The sequence below is a fragment of the Actinia tenebrosa genome, unplaced genomic scaffold (genome assembly GCF_029948245.1).
Source record: "Actinia tenebrosa isolate PJP-AT-01 unplaced genomic scaffold, QUT_ActTen_1.0 PGA_scaffold11__36_contigs__length_13525064, whole genome shotgun sequence".
In the NCBI taxonomy this organism is placed as follows: domain Eukaryota; kingdom Metazoa; phylum Cnidaria; class Anthozoa; order Actiniaria; family Actiniidae; genus Actinia; species Actinia tenebrosa.
This window is the reverse complement of record NW_028292571.1, coordinates 4,220,973-4,235,200: the sequence shown is the minus strand read 5'-3', so window position 1 is coordinate 4,235,200 and position 14,228 is coordinate 4,220,973. Positions and strand designations below refer to the sequence as shown.

At 35.9% G+C, this 14,228-nt stretch overlaps 2 protein-coding genes across 6 annotated transcripts in view; both read left to right on the top strand.

The window, feature by feature from the left end:
- The first annotated feature begins 154 nt into the window (after nt 1–154).
- Nucleotides 155–8,656, top strand: LOC116302940 (uncharacterized). 3 transcript variants are annotated; one of them, XM_031712358.2, is made up of 8 exons: nt 155–592; nt 894–1,149; nt 1,331–1,647; nt 3,285–3,396; nt 4,238–4,456; nt 4,756–4,853; nt 5,158–5,291; nt 6,121–8,656. In XM_031712358.2, exons 1-8 carry the CDS (start codon nt 529–531, stop codon nt 7,444–7,446), a joined length of 2,526 nt encoding a protein of 841 aa, XP_031568218.2. In that variant the 5' UTR covers nt 155–528; the 3' UTR covers nt 7,447–8,656. The 3 variants fall into 3 exon arrangements, with proteins under 3 accessions (XP_031568218.2, XP_031568217.2, XP_031568219.1); XM_031712357.2 differs by having other exon boundaries at nt 156–592; nt 4,753–4,853; XM_031712359.2 differs by lacking the exon at nt 155–592 and adding an exon at nt 636–777 and having other exon boundaries at nt 4,753–4,853.
- Nucleotides 8,657–11,297: 2,641 nt separating this feature from the next.
- LOC116302944 (coiled-coil domain-containing protein CG32809) overlaps nt 11,298–14,228 on the top strand; it is a 40,300-nt gene continuing 37,369 nt past the window's right edge. For 2 of the 3 annotated variants that reach the window (XM_031712369.2, XM_031712363.2), the window contains exons 1-2: nt 11,298–11,456; nt 14,092–14,154. In XM_031712369.2, coding sequence (XP_031568229.1) covers nt 11,399–11,456; nt 14,092–14,154 — 121 coding nt within the window. In that variant the 5' untranslated portion in view covers nt 11,298–11,398. The remainder of the gene's footprint in view (nt 11,457–14,091; nt 14,155–14,228) is intronic. The other variant, XM_031712364.2, reaches the window with a different exon arrangement.

The following is a 14,228-nucleotide window of genomic DNA, read 5'->3' as shown; positions in this document are numbered from 1 at the left end:
TGAACCTGTCAGTCAAATTCGAATTCTCCAATTAAAATCCCGCCCCCGAGACAGCTCGTTTTGTGATTGGTTAGTGTATGAAGCTGTGTTGTCGCATCACAAAATGGCGTCTTGGCGTTGTTCTGACGCTGGTGACCCGCCCCATGCCCATGGCCCGAAAAAGCACCATGATGGAGAGGGGCTCTCGTTATTTCAAATTTCCCTCTCGTTCAAATCCCAAATCCAAGCAGACTTTCATTCACGGTTTGCTCCCAAAATGCTTGGATCGCACAGCGATTGTAATGAGTTTCCGTATCTTGGGTGATCGAAATAAAACGAATTGTTTTTGGGGAATCGAGCAAGGTGTCATTCAATACGATTTGGCGTTCCAAAAAAGGGCGCTGAGAGGGTGTGCGTTTTTTCATTCGCCCTCGAGTGGTCAGCATATCTACGTAAGCCGTAATGGCGATCAAGATGGCCATTGCCAACTAAACCTAAAGGTTCTTCGATATTCTGAAGGCCCAAGACACTGAGAACTGTGTGTTCTTTATGGAAGAAATTCGACTAAGTTCTGGCCTTGTTGATTTGAGTAATACGAGAAAGCTGGATCGAAGTACGTGGAGTTTATTGTTTGTATTAACTAGTGGCACGGAAAATTGTATGCATATTTAAGCGCGGTGTACTTCGTCTTGTACTGTTTATGATGTCTGTCTTCTCCCTTGAAGTTTTCGATGCCTTAACATGACTTTCTCTTAAATTGGAAGTTTTTACACCAGAATGAGATCATGGCGGAAAATAGTGCGTTGTTTCATAATAACGGGGGCTTGAAAATCTGTTTATTTCCGTCAAGATTTACCACGTAGTAAGATCTTTTGTTGGCTTGAAATTCAAGGTTATTTTTCCTTTTCCCTTAGCCGATGTTCTCGTCAAGAAAGAACCAGGAATCGACGGAATGTTTGAAGGGAAAAACATCCATTCTTCACCGATAGATGGCAAGCTACTTTGTAGCTACAGCGAAAAACTTTGCAAGCAAAGAAGATTGAATGGCTACGCTTTCTGTATCCGTCATGTTTTAGAGGACAAAAATGCCCCGTTTAAACAGTGCCAGTACGTTGCTAAATACAATGGACAACAGTGTACGAACCCTATACCTTTTCCCGAGGATAGAATGTAAGTTTTGTAGCTGTTTTGAACTATAAAACTCTATTTTTTACACCAAAATTTTGGCAGAAAATTTCCACTGTGAACGGAAACATGGCGCGCGCGAGTGTGTCATCACCAAAAACCATGATAGTTTCCATCATTTTGCTGTTGAAATTTTACATTTTTTCTTATCTTTACTTCTCTTTAGATATTGTAATAGTCATTTACAAGTTCTAGGTCTAGTTCCGAAGAAAACTAGACGGAAAAAAGCGAGTGAAAGCCATGATCATGTCGACAAAGAATCGACAGTAAACTCCATGCGTGATACCCCGACTCGAGCAGATGTCTCTTCGATTCATAGCTCTCAAGACATGGCTTTCGTCTCGCCTGTAACTCTACCACATCGACACAAGAAACACAAGACTCGACCTCCTAAAATACACCCAGATATTCCCGCTATTACTGAGTTAAAAGCCTGTTTGGAAATGTCGAAACGCGACCGAGAAGATTTATTCAGTAGCTACGGTGAGTTTAATTTTTATTTTAGTTGATTCATAAACTTCTTCTATTTCGCAATACATTCTAGAAACTCAACCTTCCAAAACTTTGTTGCCTAAAATCTAAATTTATTTCTTTTGCTTTCATTTTAATTTGAAACCAGGAAATAAATTCCCTTCGAAACTTCCTTTCCCGACGATATTTCAAACGAAAAAGCTTTGTTAAATTATAGCTAGTAAAATTCACCTGAATCCAAATTGCTTCGAGGAAATTTAGATTCTCTTTTATGTGAATCTAGAAAATTCTTAATCTTTTACGTCAAATCTGATCGAAATTGTAGTTTATTCTCTGAATTCTTCAGTAGTGAGAGATACGTGTATTTTGTTGTCATAAGGCACACAGCTATTCCACCAGTTTCCACGTTTTGAGAGGCCACGTAGATGAAAATACAAAACATATGCTTATTTGTAGTCTAAGGTAAGGAAACGTGGCCATTAATTTTCTAGACAAGAAGGAAATGTCTTCCGGGATTGTAGCTTTTCGGTATAAGACTTTGAAAGCGTTGTGATTGTCGTGTTGACACAAGATTGGATAAAGTGTACACGGATTTCCACTCAGCTTATTGACCTATTATTCCTGAAAAATCCTGAGAATTTCGATTAGAAAATACTGTCACATTTTGTGTCACAAAAAGCTATGATTATTGCTTGTTGCTTATTTATTACGTATGTTGTCTTTGTTGTTGTGTTTCTATAGACATATTTAGAGACCATTAGTATGTTCATTTCTGCCTATCCGCAAGTCAAGAGCATTACACAAATATGTTTGTACACAATACGGTCTAAAAGACCTCAATAAGCTCAATCTTTTGATGTTACCATGAAAACAATCCCAAATATTATTTCTTTATTATTGTTTCCTATTGGTCTTTATGAAGCTGACTTGTTTTTATGGTTATTTTCGTTTCATTGACTATTTTCCCATTTTATTTTTTTGGCACTTAAGGTTTGTTTACAAGTTTCACCTTTATGGCTCGGAGCTATCATCACCAATACATATTATACCATTAACATATTATTCATATTTATGGTACTTGGATGAATGGGAAAATGTCGTTATTCAAGAAGGATATTCTTAGGTTGATCTAGCTTTTCTTTCCCACACAGTAACTGTCTTTCCAAATAAAACATTTGCACTATGATACTATCCCTATTTCTCTCTAAACCAGGCAGTTCTTCAAAATGAACCTAAGAAACGGAATTCGCACCTTGATATTAGTATTTTTTTATTGTATTGGACAGCAACCTTTTTCATTCCAGTATTTTCAAATGTTTACCAAATATTCAATTTTATATATAATGCCATTTTTCCTATATTCTTCATCATGAACTTAAAATACACTTTGTTACATGACCTCTCATTACTATGTTTGTAATGTACCATTGAATGTATTATGAAGGTTTTAGACAATTTTGATTGGGGCCCATTTTGTAGTTTGGCCCATTGTGTTTGCATTATTGCATTGCATTATATGAAAATAGATTGGATAATGGGTTCTTGTGAAAAAAGTTAGGTGAAAATGTTTTTTAAGTTTAATTGCCACATATGTACTGTTGTAAGTTCGTTGATAATGTTTCATAGTTTTTATTATCTCATTATTACAGGAATTGACAGCTCTGACAGTGATAGTAGTGATAATGAGAGTATTCCATGGCAACAAGTGTGGCTGCCCAATGACAGCCACCTTAATGGTACAACATCTACTGAAAATGAATGGTAAGTGTCTGGGTTCTAATAACAGTCTAAATCTACTGTTCCATCCGTGAAAAAATACTGCACTGTCATTGGCTGAGCTACTAGTGGTATATTAAAGATAGACCACTATTTGTGAGAAGTGCTGGTTTTGAAAACCAAAACTATGTTGGGTTTAGATAGTATTTTCAATAAAATTTAAAAGAAAAATCACGCATTTCTTTGACTGTAGGTTTAGACTAAAACAATTATTATACCTCTCACCCTCATGGTCTACAAGGCAATAGTCCATTCAGTCTTCGGCTTCACTAGCTATTGACATTATAGACCATTTAGACCCTGGGTCTGATTGTCAAATGGGAACTGGTAAAACATGATCAACAATATAACATCATGATGAAGCAGATTATAGTGGCAATCTCTATTTCGTCTTTCATTCTATCTCTAGACAAATATCATTACCAGTACAAATATGAATATATACTATACTTGTTTTCTGCTCCTTCGTTTTCAGTATTTAGTTTCCTCACCCAATTGGATTCACATTTATTCAATTTTGCAGCACATTTCATTTTCCCCCTTAAAACCTTCGGCCATCAAATAATAATTGACAGAACTAATTTTTTTTGCCAACTAAATTCTGAAAACTGAAGAGTAACAATGCAAGAAATTCAATGGGAATCTTGCATTAGTGCTATAATAAGAAATGGGCAAATTATCGGTTCTGTTTACGATAAATAATTTCTACAAAATGTAATGTAGCTTTATTAATGTAGATGATATCAAGAAATGACACCTGAATTTGTGCATTAGCTAATACCTATTGCTATTTAATTTTGACGCAGATGTTTTTTCTAAATTGCAGTATAACAGATAGCCCAAAAAACATGATGGAGTCAAGAACAGCTAAGATCTCTAGACTAAGTGCAAGGCTAAGGAGAGAACTTCACCAATTAAAACGTACATTAAGAGCCCACCGTTACCACCACCCACGATTACTATCAACAGCTACTGCGCTACTAAAAGCAGCACAAACAGATGTGCCTGCATCTGTGGATTCAGTGGTTGAAAACACAAGAATGAGGTAATTACCTGTACACAGATAGTAACTAACTGTCTTTTCCATGGTTCATGAAATTAAAAAACCCATAGCTCTTAATGGGTAGTTGCTTTATGTCTCAAAAATTTGCACCTGTACGATTATTATTTACCCAACTTTTATTTATTTAAGTTTTCGTTTTCTAGCAAAAACGACTGCAAAATCCAGAAGTAGAAAAAATAGTTCAATTTTAAGAAATCATTTAAAATGATATTGATTATACATAATTATTTCTATAGCACAAAATGTTTTATGTATAAACTGTTTTTCTTTTTTTCTAGAAGTTCTCCTCCAACATGTGTTGTCAAGAAGTGTGCTTTTGTCTCTGATGGTGTAGCTTGCATACAGAATGCAATGCCTTACACTAAATTCTGCAGTAACCGTATCCTCTGCAATAAAAAATACCGCATAGATCATGAACAGGGTTCTAAGCTATTGTAAGCTTTGTTGGTTGAAATGCAAGGACCTTTTGAGTCATATAACAAATTTTCTACCACAATTCTTTGCAGTTTTTGTTCAAGTAAAATTGCCATGATGCTTTGGGGTTTGAGAGCATTTTGTATCGCAACAATGTGTTTAAATTTGAACGAATCTGAATTGACCAAGTCCTAGCTTAAAACAACTTGTACCATGAATGCATTTAGAAATTATTTTAGAAATGTTAGACTCCCTAACTAGTTGAATAGACATCATTAATGATTCAGTTCAAGTGCTGTATTCTCAGTGCACTGCAAAATGGCCTGGAGGTTTACAGTGCTCAGTCCCTGTCTTTGATATTGTTCATGAAAGAGCACTTTGTGAAGAGCATGCGAGAAAAAAGGTATGTCATCACACTTTATTTAGTCTGCGTAGCCAGCCTCAATAATCATGGGGTTGGGATCTTGAGGAGGGCTGGAAGGGAGAGGAAGAGGGAGGGAGAAGGGGAGGGCCTGTAAAGATTCACTTTGTTAGACAAGTATACCTGAAAGATAGCACAATGATGAAGTGTATTCTAAAATTTCCACAAAAATAATAATTATTAACATTATTATTTTTGGTTTTCCTTTACTTGTATCAAGTGCTTAAGATAAATTGTAGAAAACATTTTTTTCTAATAAGGGATGGACCATTAGATAATCCATGGAGGGTTGCAGAAATTTATGCTGCATATGTTTTTTATAAGGACCCCTATTTCTTTTCTGAAAGGAGAGATTACATTTTGTTAGTACATACTCAAATGGTTTTTTTTCCCCTGATTTACCCAGCCTACCCATCAATTTTCTAATGGTCTGTCCCTAAGGCCAAACCCTTAATTAAATGTTAATACAGATCTGAAGGGGACTAGAGATAATGCCCCTATAGCTGATCATATGAGTGGATTTGTTTAATTTAAGGCATACTAATAATACAAGAATAACTGCATATAATAGCACGGTGTCTATGTCAAGTGGGTACTGGCTGCAATTATATTTTGTATATTCTCATAATGCCACTGAACATGGGTTTTCTATCTGCTGTGTGTTAACTGTATGAAGTCATTGCACAGCATTGTAGATAGGATACTGCAGGGCTACATCAAAGCCAAGTAAACAAGTATGATGATTATGTTTAAATTAAAAATATGCTTTTGATGATTATGTATTAAACTGTTTCAAATGTCTTTTATTCAGGATAAGTTTCAGGAAGCTCAAGCAGCAGCAGCAGCAGAGTCAAGCAAACAACAAACCAAGAAACCAAGAAAAAAGCCACAATCTAAAACCACCACTGCTGAAACCAAAACTACCGTCAAACAGGCTAAAAAGTCATCCAACAAAAAACCCACTCCAAGGCCCAGTAAGTCAAGACCTGCTAAAGACTTGGCTAAATCAAGCCCTCTTAATAGTACATTCAGTCCGAGTAGTACTACTCCTGTGTTTTCTCCTTCATTAGACATGCAGATGTCATCAGACTATTCACATACTAGTGAGCAATCCCCTGAATCTCCAAAACTGGGAGACTTGTCACAGTTTGATTCATCTCTTTTTGAGCCGCAACAACAGGATCATTTGTTACTGCCAGAAATGTGTGACGAGGATCTTTCAAATAATTTATCTACTTTGCCAAATGGTGTTTCACCAGAGGAAAAGCTATTCGACATTGATATAAAGAAGAACGGCTCTGAAAAGACAGGCATTTGGTTGCCTTCTTCAGTACGAACTTCTGTTATTACCCCAACAGAAAATCACAAAAGTGACTCTTTACTCAATTCCAATCATTTGGTTTCACCTGTGAAAGCTGTGGTGAATAAATCAAAAATATCACTCTTAAACAGTCACAAAAAGATAAACAAAGTTACAAAAACTAAAAAGGTAACAAAGACCAAGCCATTGAATTCTGTGGGAGGAGGAATCCTCTCCCCGACACTATTGCAACATAGTACTCTGAGTAACGGATGTAAAGGAATGTCCAATCACATGACATTAATCGATGACCCAATGTTTTCATCACCACAAGAAATCTTGGGTGGAAGTGACATTAAATCTCATGGAAATGGATTACCTTCTGAACAATTATCGCATTCTGAAATGACTATGGAATCGGCCTTGTCGTCTCCACAAAAATCATGGCACTCTGTTAATTCCACCAATGGCAATACTTACACATCACCTCTTAATTCCCAGAACAGCCTCTCTAGGATTGGGACATCTCCATTCTCTCAGGCGTCACTCTCTTCACTGTCACCTCATCTTTCTCCTCATTCATCACATAGCAATGTCTTTACATTTGATCGTACACCTCATTATCAACAGAGTAACATTTTATCGCCAACTTTAAGTCCAGTCAGCCCATCATATCTTCAAAATAACTCAGTTAAACATTCAGTGTACCAACAACGGGATCTTGATCCATCAAGAAGTGACGACCCCTTTCTCACTTCAGTAGAGGATCAGCTGTTACTTGGATCTCACTTTCATCAGAATTCAGACACTTCTCTAGGAGATTTGAGATTAAGATGAACTTGATGATTTATCTAGTATTTAAAGGTGGTCATCATTGGAAATCTCCATGCAAAAAAGGATAAAAAGTTTTTGTTTGCCCACTTTCATTTTCTTAGTTGAGTGATTGTCACACAGTAGTAAAATCAGTCCAATGTTCTTGACAACTGTTGCCAAGCAACAGCAGAAAAATGGTGAAAAATTGAGAATAATCAAGTAGGTAATAATAACCTCTCAAGGGAATGTACAAGAAAAAACGTCTGCACAGGCAGGCTAGGGCATGGACACCAGGTGCAACTGTTATATATGGTGCTGCAAACAAAACAAAAAAAAGAAAGTCGTACCATTTGTTCACTTCAACATGTACAATGTTCTGCATATACAATATTCTACATAATACACTATTGCCAGCAATTTCAAAAGAATTTCATCATGTAGCTACGCCTCCAACATTACTGGAAACGGCAGTTGGATGTTGGCAAAAGACTGCTGGCAAGAATTTGGAAGCATTCCTTGATTGACAATTGTGTTAAAAGAAAAAGTTTCTTTCCCTGACATCCCTTGAAAAACCTTGAGAATGTCACTCACAACTGTTTCACCATGTGTCCATGTCTTAGCAAAGATTTTATTTAGGGAAGGTATGTTTTTATCAGAAGGGAGGGGGGCTGGGTGGTTTGCAGTAAACTCTTTTAAAACAATTGTAGGACTCCCTCTATCTTTCCTTAAGAAATTCATGATCTTCCCATTAAGTCAACATACAAAAGCTTTAATCAAAATAAAAAGGTTTGACGCACCAAAATATTGATGACACCACCCCCCTGAAGTCCCAGCACTCAGCGAATAAAAAAATGTACCTTCCCTCAATCAATTAGAGCGTGTGTGTGAGGAAACTGCTTTGCTTTACATCACTCAACTTGAACATTAACAGTGGGTTATTAAGAGTTAAAGTAATTAATGAAGAATAAAATTCTTCATTCTAGCTAATTTTCTTGTCATAAATCGGAGTCTTTCAAAAGACATGTTTAGCAAGATTCCTCCTATGAGACATAGATTAACTTAAACATATTTTAGTATTATTACTAAGGGCTAATGATGTAATTAATATTATTCTTTGCTGGTCACATGACCATTACCAGAAATTGTTAATTTTTAATTTTGTAGATTTTTAGCCCAAATGAGAGGCTTGTTTAGTTTTGTGCAAGCCTGGTTTTAATAAACAATTTTAAACAAAGCAACACATCTATGTCAAGAGCAGCTGCATTCAAAGAAACCTTTTTTTAGGGAGGTTAGAATTACTTTTTTGTCTCTCATTGTTAACCATCTTTACAGCATTTATTGATAACACTATAACCTCTACTATGACCATTGCTAAGTAGTGTAGTTTGCACTAGACTGGCCTCAGCAGGTGATGTAAGTGTCATCACATAACATTTTCTCCCCTCACAAGGCTTAAAATAAGGGCAAGACATTGGACAATGTCCCATCCAAAATTGGAATTTTAGATTCAGGTCAATTTTTTTTTGTTGCCAGTCATCTTGACCAGTAACATTAAGCCAGATATAAGGTATGACTGAGCTAAAACTAATTTGGCAGGTCGTCATGACTGCAACTTATTGGACATTATCTTAAACGCTGCTCTTACGGGAAATCAACATTGTGTGACAATGGAACGACTCTCATGATTTCTGCATAAAAGGCTAGCGTTACTATACTCATTAATGCTAGTGACAGCTATGAAGGAGGCTGCATAATAGGCCTTTTGCAACAACAGGTCAACAACGGGACCCTACCCCCCGTAAAAAGAGACGTGTCAAAATGAACACCAGAAATCATTAGGCAAAGTTTCAGCTTATAATATTGAATACAGTAGAAATGGCATTAAATATAAAATTGAATATTTTATAAGGATTTGTATGGGAAAATGTGCTGGTGGGCATAGCTTGCCCTCCAGGACATTTCCCCATACAAATCCTTATAAAATATTTGATTTTGTATTTAATGCCATTTCTCCTGTGTTACATATCATAAGCTGAAACTTTGGCTTCTTACTAATATTGAGTGCTCTTTCCATTTCTGTAATTCCTTTTTACGGGGGGTAGGGTTACGTGACCTGTTGTTGCAAAAGGCCTATTGACTGTTTAAAAACACTTAAGACTGATCATTGTGTAGCAATATCTTGTCTTCAATTTAATCACATTTTTTACAATCAATTCTCCCAATAATAGCTCTTGTAGTTATACAAATGCCTTTGTATTCTGGGCACTGTCACTCATAGTAAAAATGACATGTTTTTGAAGTTGAGCTCAGTTTTCTGCCTACTAGACCTTTTGGTTAAAATACAGTACCATATTCTGGCTTTTGATATTTTATTAATTAGGTTACTGTTAGATATTAGATTTGGATTATCCTTGCATGGACTTTTTATATTGTGTATTACATCCCGGCAGAGTTTGTTAGTAGGAAATGCATTGAAACTATTCACTTACAATTGTATATTATTGTATACTTGCACAATACTCCCCTAATAAATTAGAATGACACTAAAATTCATTCTTAATGGGTCCCTTTGTATAAACTGTACTGTTGCATTACCCTAGACTCTATGCATTGTGGTGTCTCCATTCAAAATGTTTCCTTTAATGAAGTCTTGTTTTTGACAGAAAAATGCAATTTATGCACTTTGAAGACTGCATGAGTAATCACTTCTGGTGTGATTAATGTAAAATATATTACATTCTAATATCATTGATAATTGTCATCCTTTTAGAATGAAATGAGATTTTTCTTCAAGAGGAAAGTAAGAGTTTTTTAGACATTGGCTACACCTGGGCTGGTAAAAAAGGAAAAAACAAAATGGTCAAGGTAGATACTTTTAGCAGCTTTCATTCTAGAATTTGCCAAATCTCTCATAAGGGATAATCTATGCAAGTCATGTTGGTATTTCCTACTTGGATTAAAGACTAGTATAGCCATCTACTGGTATAAAGTAATTAAAGCAAAAACACTGATCAAATGCAGTTGATATTCTCGCAAATAAAGAGTTTCAAAAAAATCTCTGGTATTTTTGACAAAAAGGTTCAATGACTTCTTTGAGTAGCAAGGATGCAATTTTTGATTATTTTTTGCTGATAAAAATGTGACACCATTTGTTGCAACAACAAAAGGTTTTGCCCCCATAGCTTTACATTCAAGTATCAATGAATGAGCTAATCAAACCAAAATACAAAATCCAGGACTTTTGGAAAGTTCCTTTTCAAGGGGTAATCGATTTGACCTGTCACCATGGTAACTAAGATAATGTGTTGTGATTGTTAATCATTGAAAATAATAAAATCAAGCCTGAGAAAGGACGAATCAACATGATTTGTGTGGGTAAGCTACTATGATTGAATAGGGACAACTAAAGCATAGTTGAAATGAGAGTATGTGGTTGAAATAGTTGAAATGATAACTTTCAAAAATACCCCAAAATTGGAGACCCTCAATTGGCCTAATTCACTATGACGTCACATCAATACAATCTTCAACAATCTATTGTTTAAACGCAAAGGATCATGGTCGTCGGAGGGGGTCAAGTCAACACAAATTCACACCGAAAATTGTCCTAAAATCCCTATCAATCTACGAAGAGAAGTAGAATAGCCAGCAAACGCTCAGAATATTTTTTAGTACATATTAACACCTGTTATATCTGAAAACCAGGCCATTTTAGATTAAACTGTTTCGCTAGGAGCAAATTTAGTTGAATTTTCTATTGGATTTGGCGATTTATCCCCTACATAAACAAGCAGTGACGTCATGTTTATTTGGGGTCAAGACCACTCTGACCATTGGGCTTCCTGTGTTACTGCAGAAGGATCAAGGGAAGCTTTCAGTCGTAGAGAAGGTGAGAACAAGATGGCGGGTTATTTGAACCTAACACTCGCAAACTCGTGATATCTTCACAAAATACAACTTAACTACTGCTACAAAGATGGTAAGAAGCTCTTGCTTGTCTGTTGAATCCAAGAGACGCCGTTCGAGTTTTAGTGGTGAGTGATTCTTATTTTCTTTTAAAGTTTTAAAACTATTAACTTTCACGGTACGTACGCGTTTGTTTAGAACCTTCGAATTACTGCTCGTTCTGCGCTTCTGAAATCACTGAACTAAATATTATTCTTGGCAACATATAATACATTAATGTTTACACTATTTCGGGTTCACTTTTAGAGATACTAAAAAATTAGGGGAAGTTTTATTTAAAGTTAATTTTGCAATTCGTTTACCAGGAGTTTATTTTGCCTTCCGCACTGGACTTCTGCGTTGTCATCAAAAATTTAATCCACCAAGCCGTGAAATCCTTTAACTTGGCTTGAATTATTTAGAAAAGCTTGAAAATTCCTATTATTCTGGTAGTCCTCGTAGTTAAAACTACTGTAAAAATAATTAAGTGAATTCCTGAAGTGGGTAAGATTACACGTATTCTAATCTAAAGATATTAAACTTAAATTCCATGAACTTTATAAACAGGTTAATGGCTAGGAAGCTAAAGCGAAGTACTTAGAAACACAGGATAGATTAATTATATAGTTTGTTCTTGTAATACTTTTGAATTTTACATGTATCATCACAACCTTTCCAAACAATCTTAAACCGCACGCATCTGATAATGATCTTCATAATTTATCACGGTTCATTTATCAAGTTTCACTAACATTAAAACGTTTACCAACTTTCTCTAGCGTTTAAAGTTTAAAAAAAAGAAAATAATTCATAAGATATCTCATTTAAGAGTCCTCAAGATAGTTTTTGAATGTTTTAGTTTTAAATTTTTCGTTATTTATAGAGGGATTGCTTTTTTTGTGCACGCAGAGTTTGTCTTTGACGTTTTTTTATTTACATGAACTCCTCGTAAATTTAAACTGAATACAAAAGATCTCAACACAAAAGCTATTGAGACAGCATAACCAATGAACCTTGAAGCTCTTTAGAACTAAAAACAAACTTGCATTTTTTCTCTGACTTGATTGAGTTTCTGAAAATCCATTGGAAATTTTTGGGGTAGGTCCTTTGGCTAGTGGATGGGTGCAAGAAAATGAGACATATCTATACCCCTATTTCTGCTTTAAATGGTGTATGCGAACGCTTTTGTTTATCTCACAATAGTCCAAGCCTTTCGTCTTGATTAAATAGTTAAACTGCAAAGCTAAAGTGTTTGAAAGACTAGTGCATTGTTTTTACCTCTAGCTAGAAAACCTCGGCTTTATGTCACATAATTAGCTGTTTCAAAATTAAGCTTGTTGAAAAATATTCAATTTTGTCTGAGATTTTCGTCGTGTTTTGATAGCTTCGCCGCTTGAATTGTACTTTGAAAGAGCAGAAAAAACCCAGAATAGCCGGCTGAAAAGCTTACTAATCCTTAATGAATAGACAACCCACGTACTTGGCTCAGTTGGAAAACTTTCTTTTCTTACAAAGTTCCTGTCACTAAGTCACTAAGTCACTAAGTTGGCAATGCCAACTCGACCCAGTTTTTCCCTCAACCCCTGAACGGCTAATAGGCCTTTTGCAACAAACAGTCACGTGCTGATATATGACTTTGATAACGAATCAGTTCAGCTTGTGGTCCCTTGGGGAAGGCTCTGCTTGATGACAAACAAACTTTAAAATGCTTCGTATCTTGAAATCGAAAGTATCTAGTAAGTCAGCAAAACATCTTTAAATAAAGGAAGTGCAATTTTTTTGGCCATCCAGTAATAATTCACATTTCAATCTATTGCAAAAGGCCTATCCAGGACGCAGGAGGGGTGAGTATATCAGGTGCTCGCCACCTGTGAAATTGTAATGTTACACTTTGTCCTCAAACACCTCCAAAACTATAAATCAAATAGTACTGATTAGTGAATGTACTATTTATTTCAAAGTATGCTATACAACGTATTTCTGTCATAATGATACCCAGTATCGATTTTTTTAGGAGCCCTTGAGGGGGCAGGGGTGGCTTCCTAGTACCCATCACCTTAACCAATAAAATTGGCGGGGTACTTATTCAGGACTGTTGTTGTGACCTCGCCCCTATAAAACTCTCTTACTGGAAATACAACTTACTTGCCAAAATCTTGGAACAATGTCAACATAATCTTAAGTCGTGTATACATTTTCTATAGATAGGAGATAAAGTAAAATAAAGAATTGCTATTTCAAAATATTTACTTATATTGTGAAAACATTTTTTCCACGTGTTGATAAAGTTTTCCATAACAAAACAGGACGCCACACGCATCGCGCTTATGACTGCGCTCATTCGACTTTTTCCAGTGTATAGTTGTGGTTACTCTGTAGACTCCCATAACAGGAAGTGCCTTCAGCCACAGTCTATTCTTGGTCCCTTCCTGTTCGTGCTGTAGCGAAAAGACAATAAAATGTTTATACTAATACAACGCCCTCGTAATTCCACCCTCCTATTGATCAAATTATCTTCATTCAAACTAACCATCGGGGAGTACGCGTTTTTGATTGAGTGATTATACTCTAACCACTAACGTACTCAACCGAAGATCCGACTATTCTTCGCGCGCCATTTTACGGGAGTTATTTCTTAATTGAAATTTAAACAGAGGAAAGTAAGATCTTTCTGTTTTTTTCTTTTTCCATTTCATTTTTAATTATTTTCCGGCTTTGGTGAAGCCATGCCTGTTGCGGACGGGAGGAAGAGACGAAGCCTCTCTTGGTTGAACACTAACAAACAGGGTACGTTCATTTGCCTTTTATTTGACACTGAAATAGCCAAAACTATTGCACCATTCTTTCAATTGTTGGCAAAT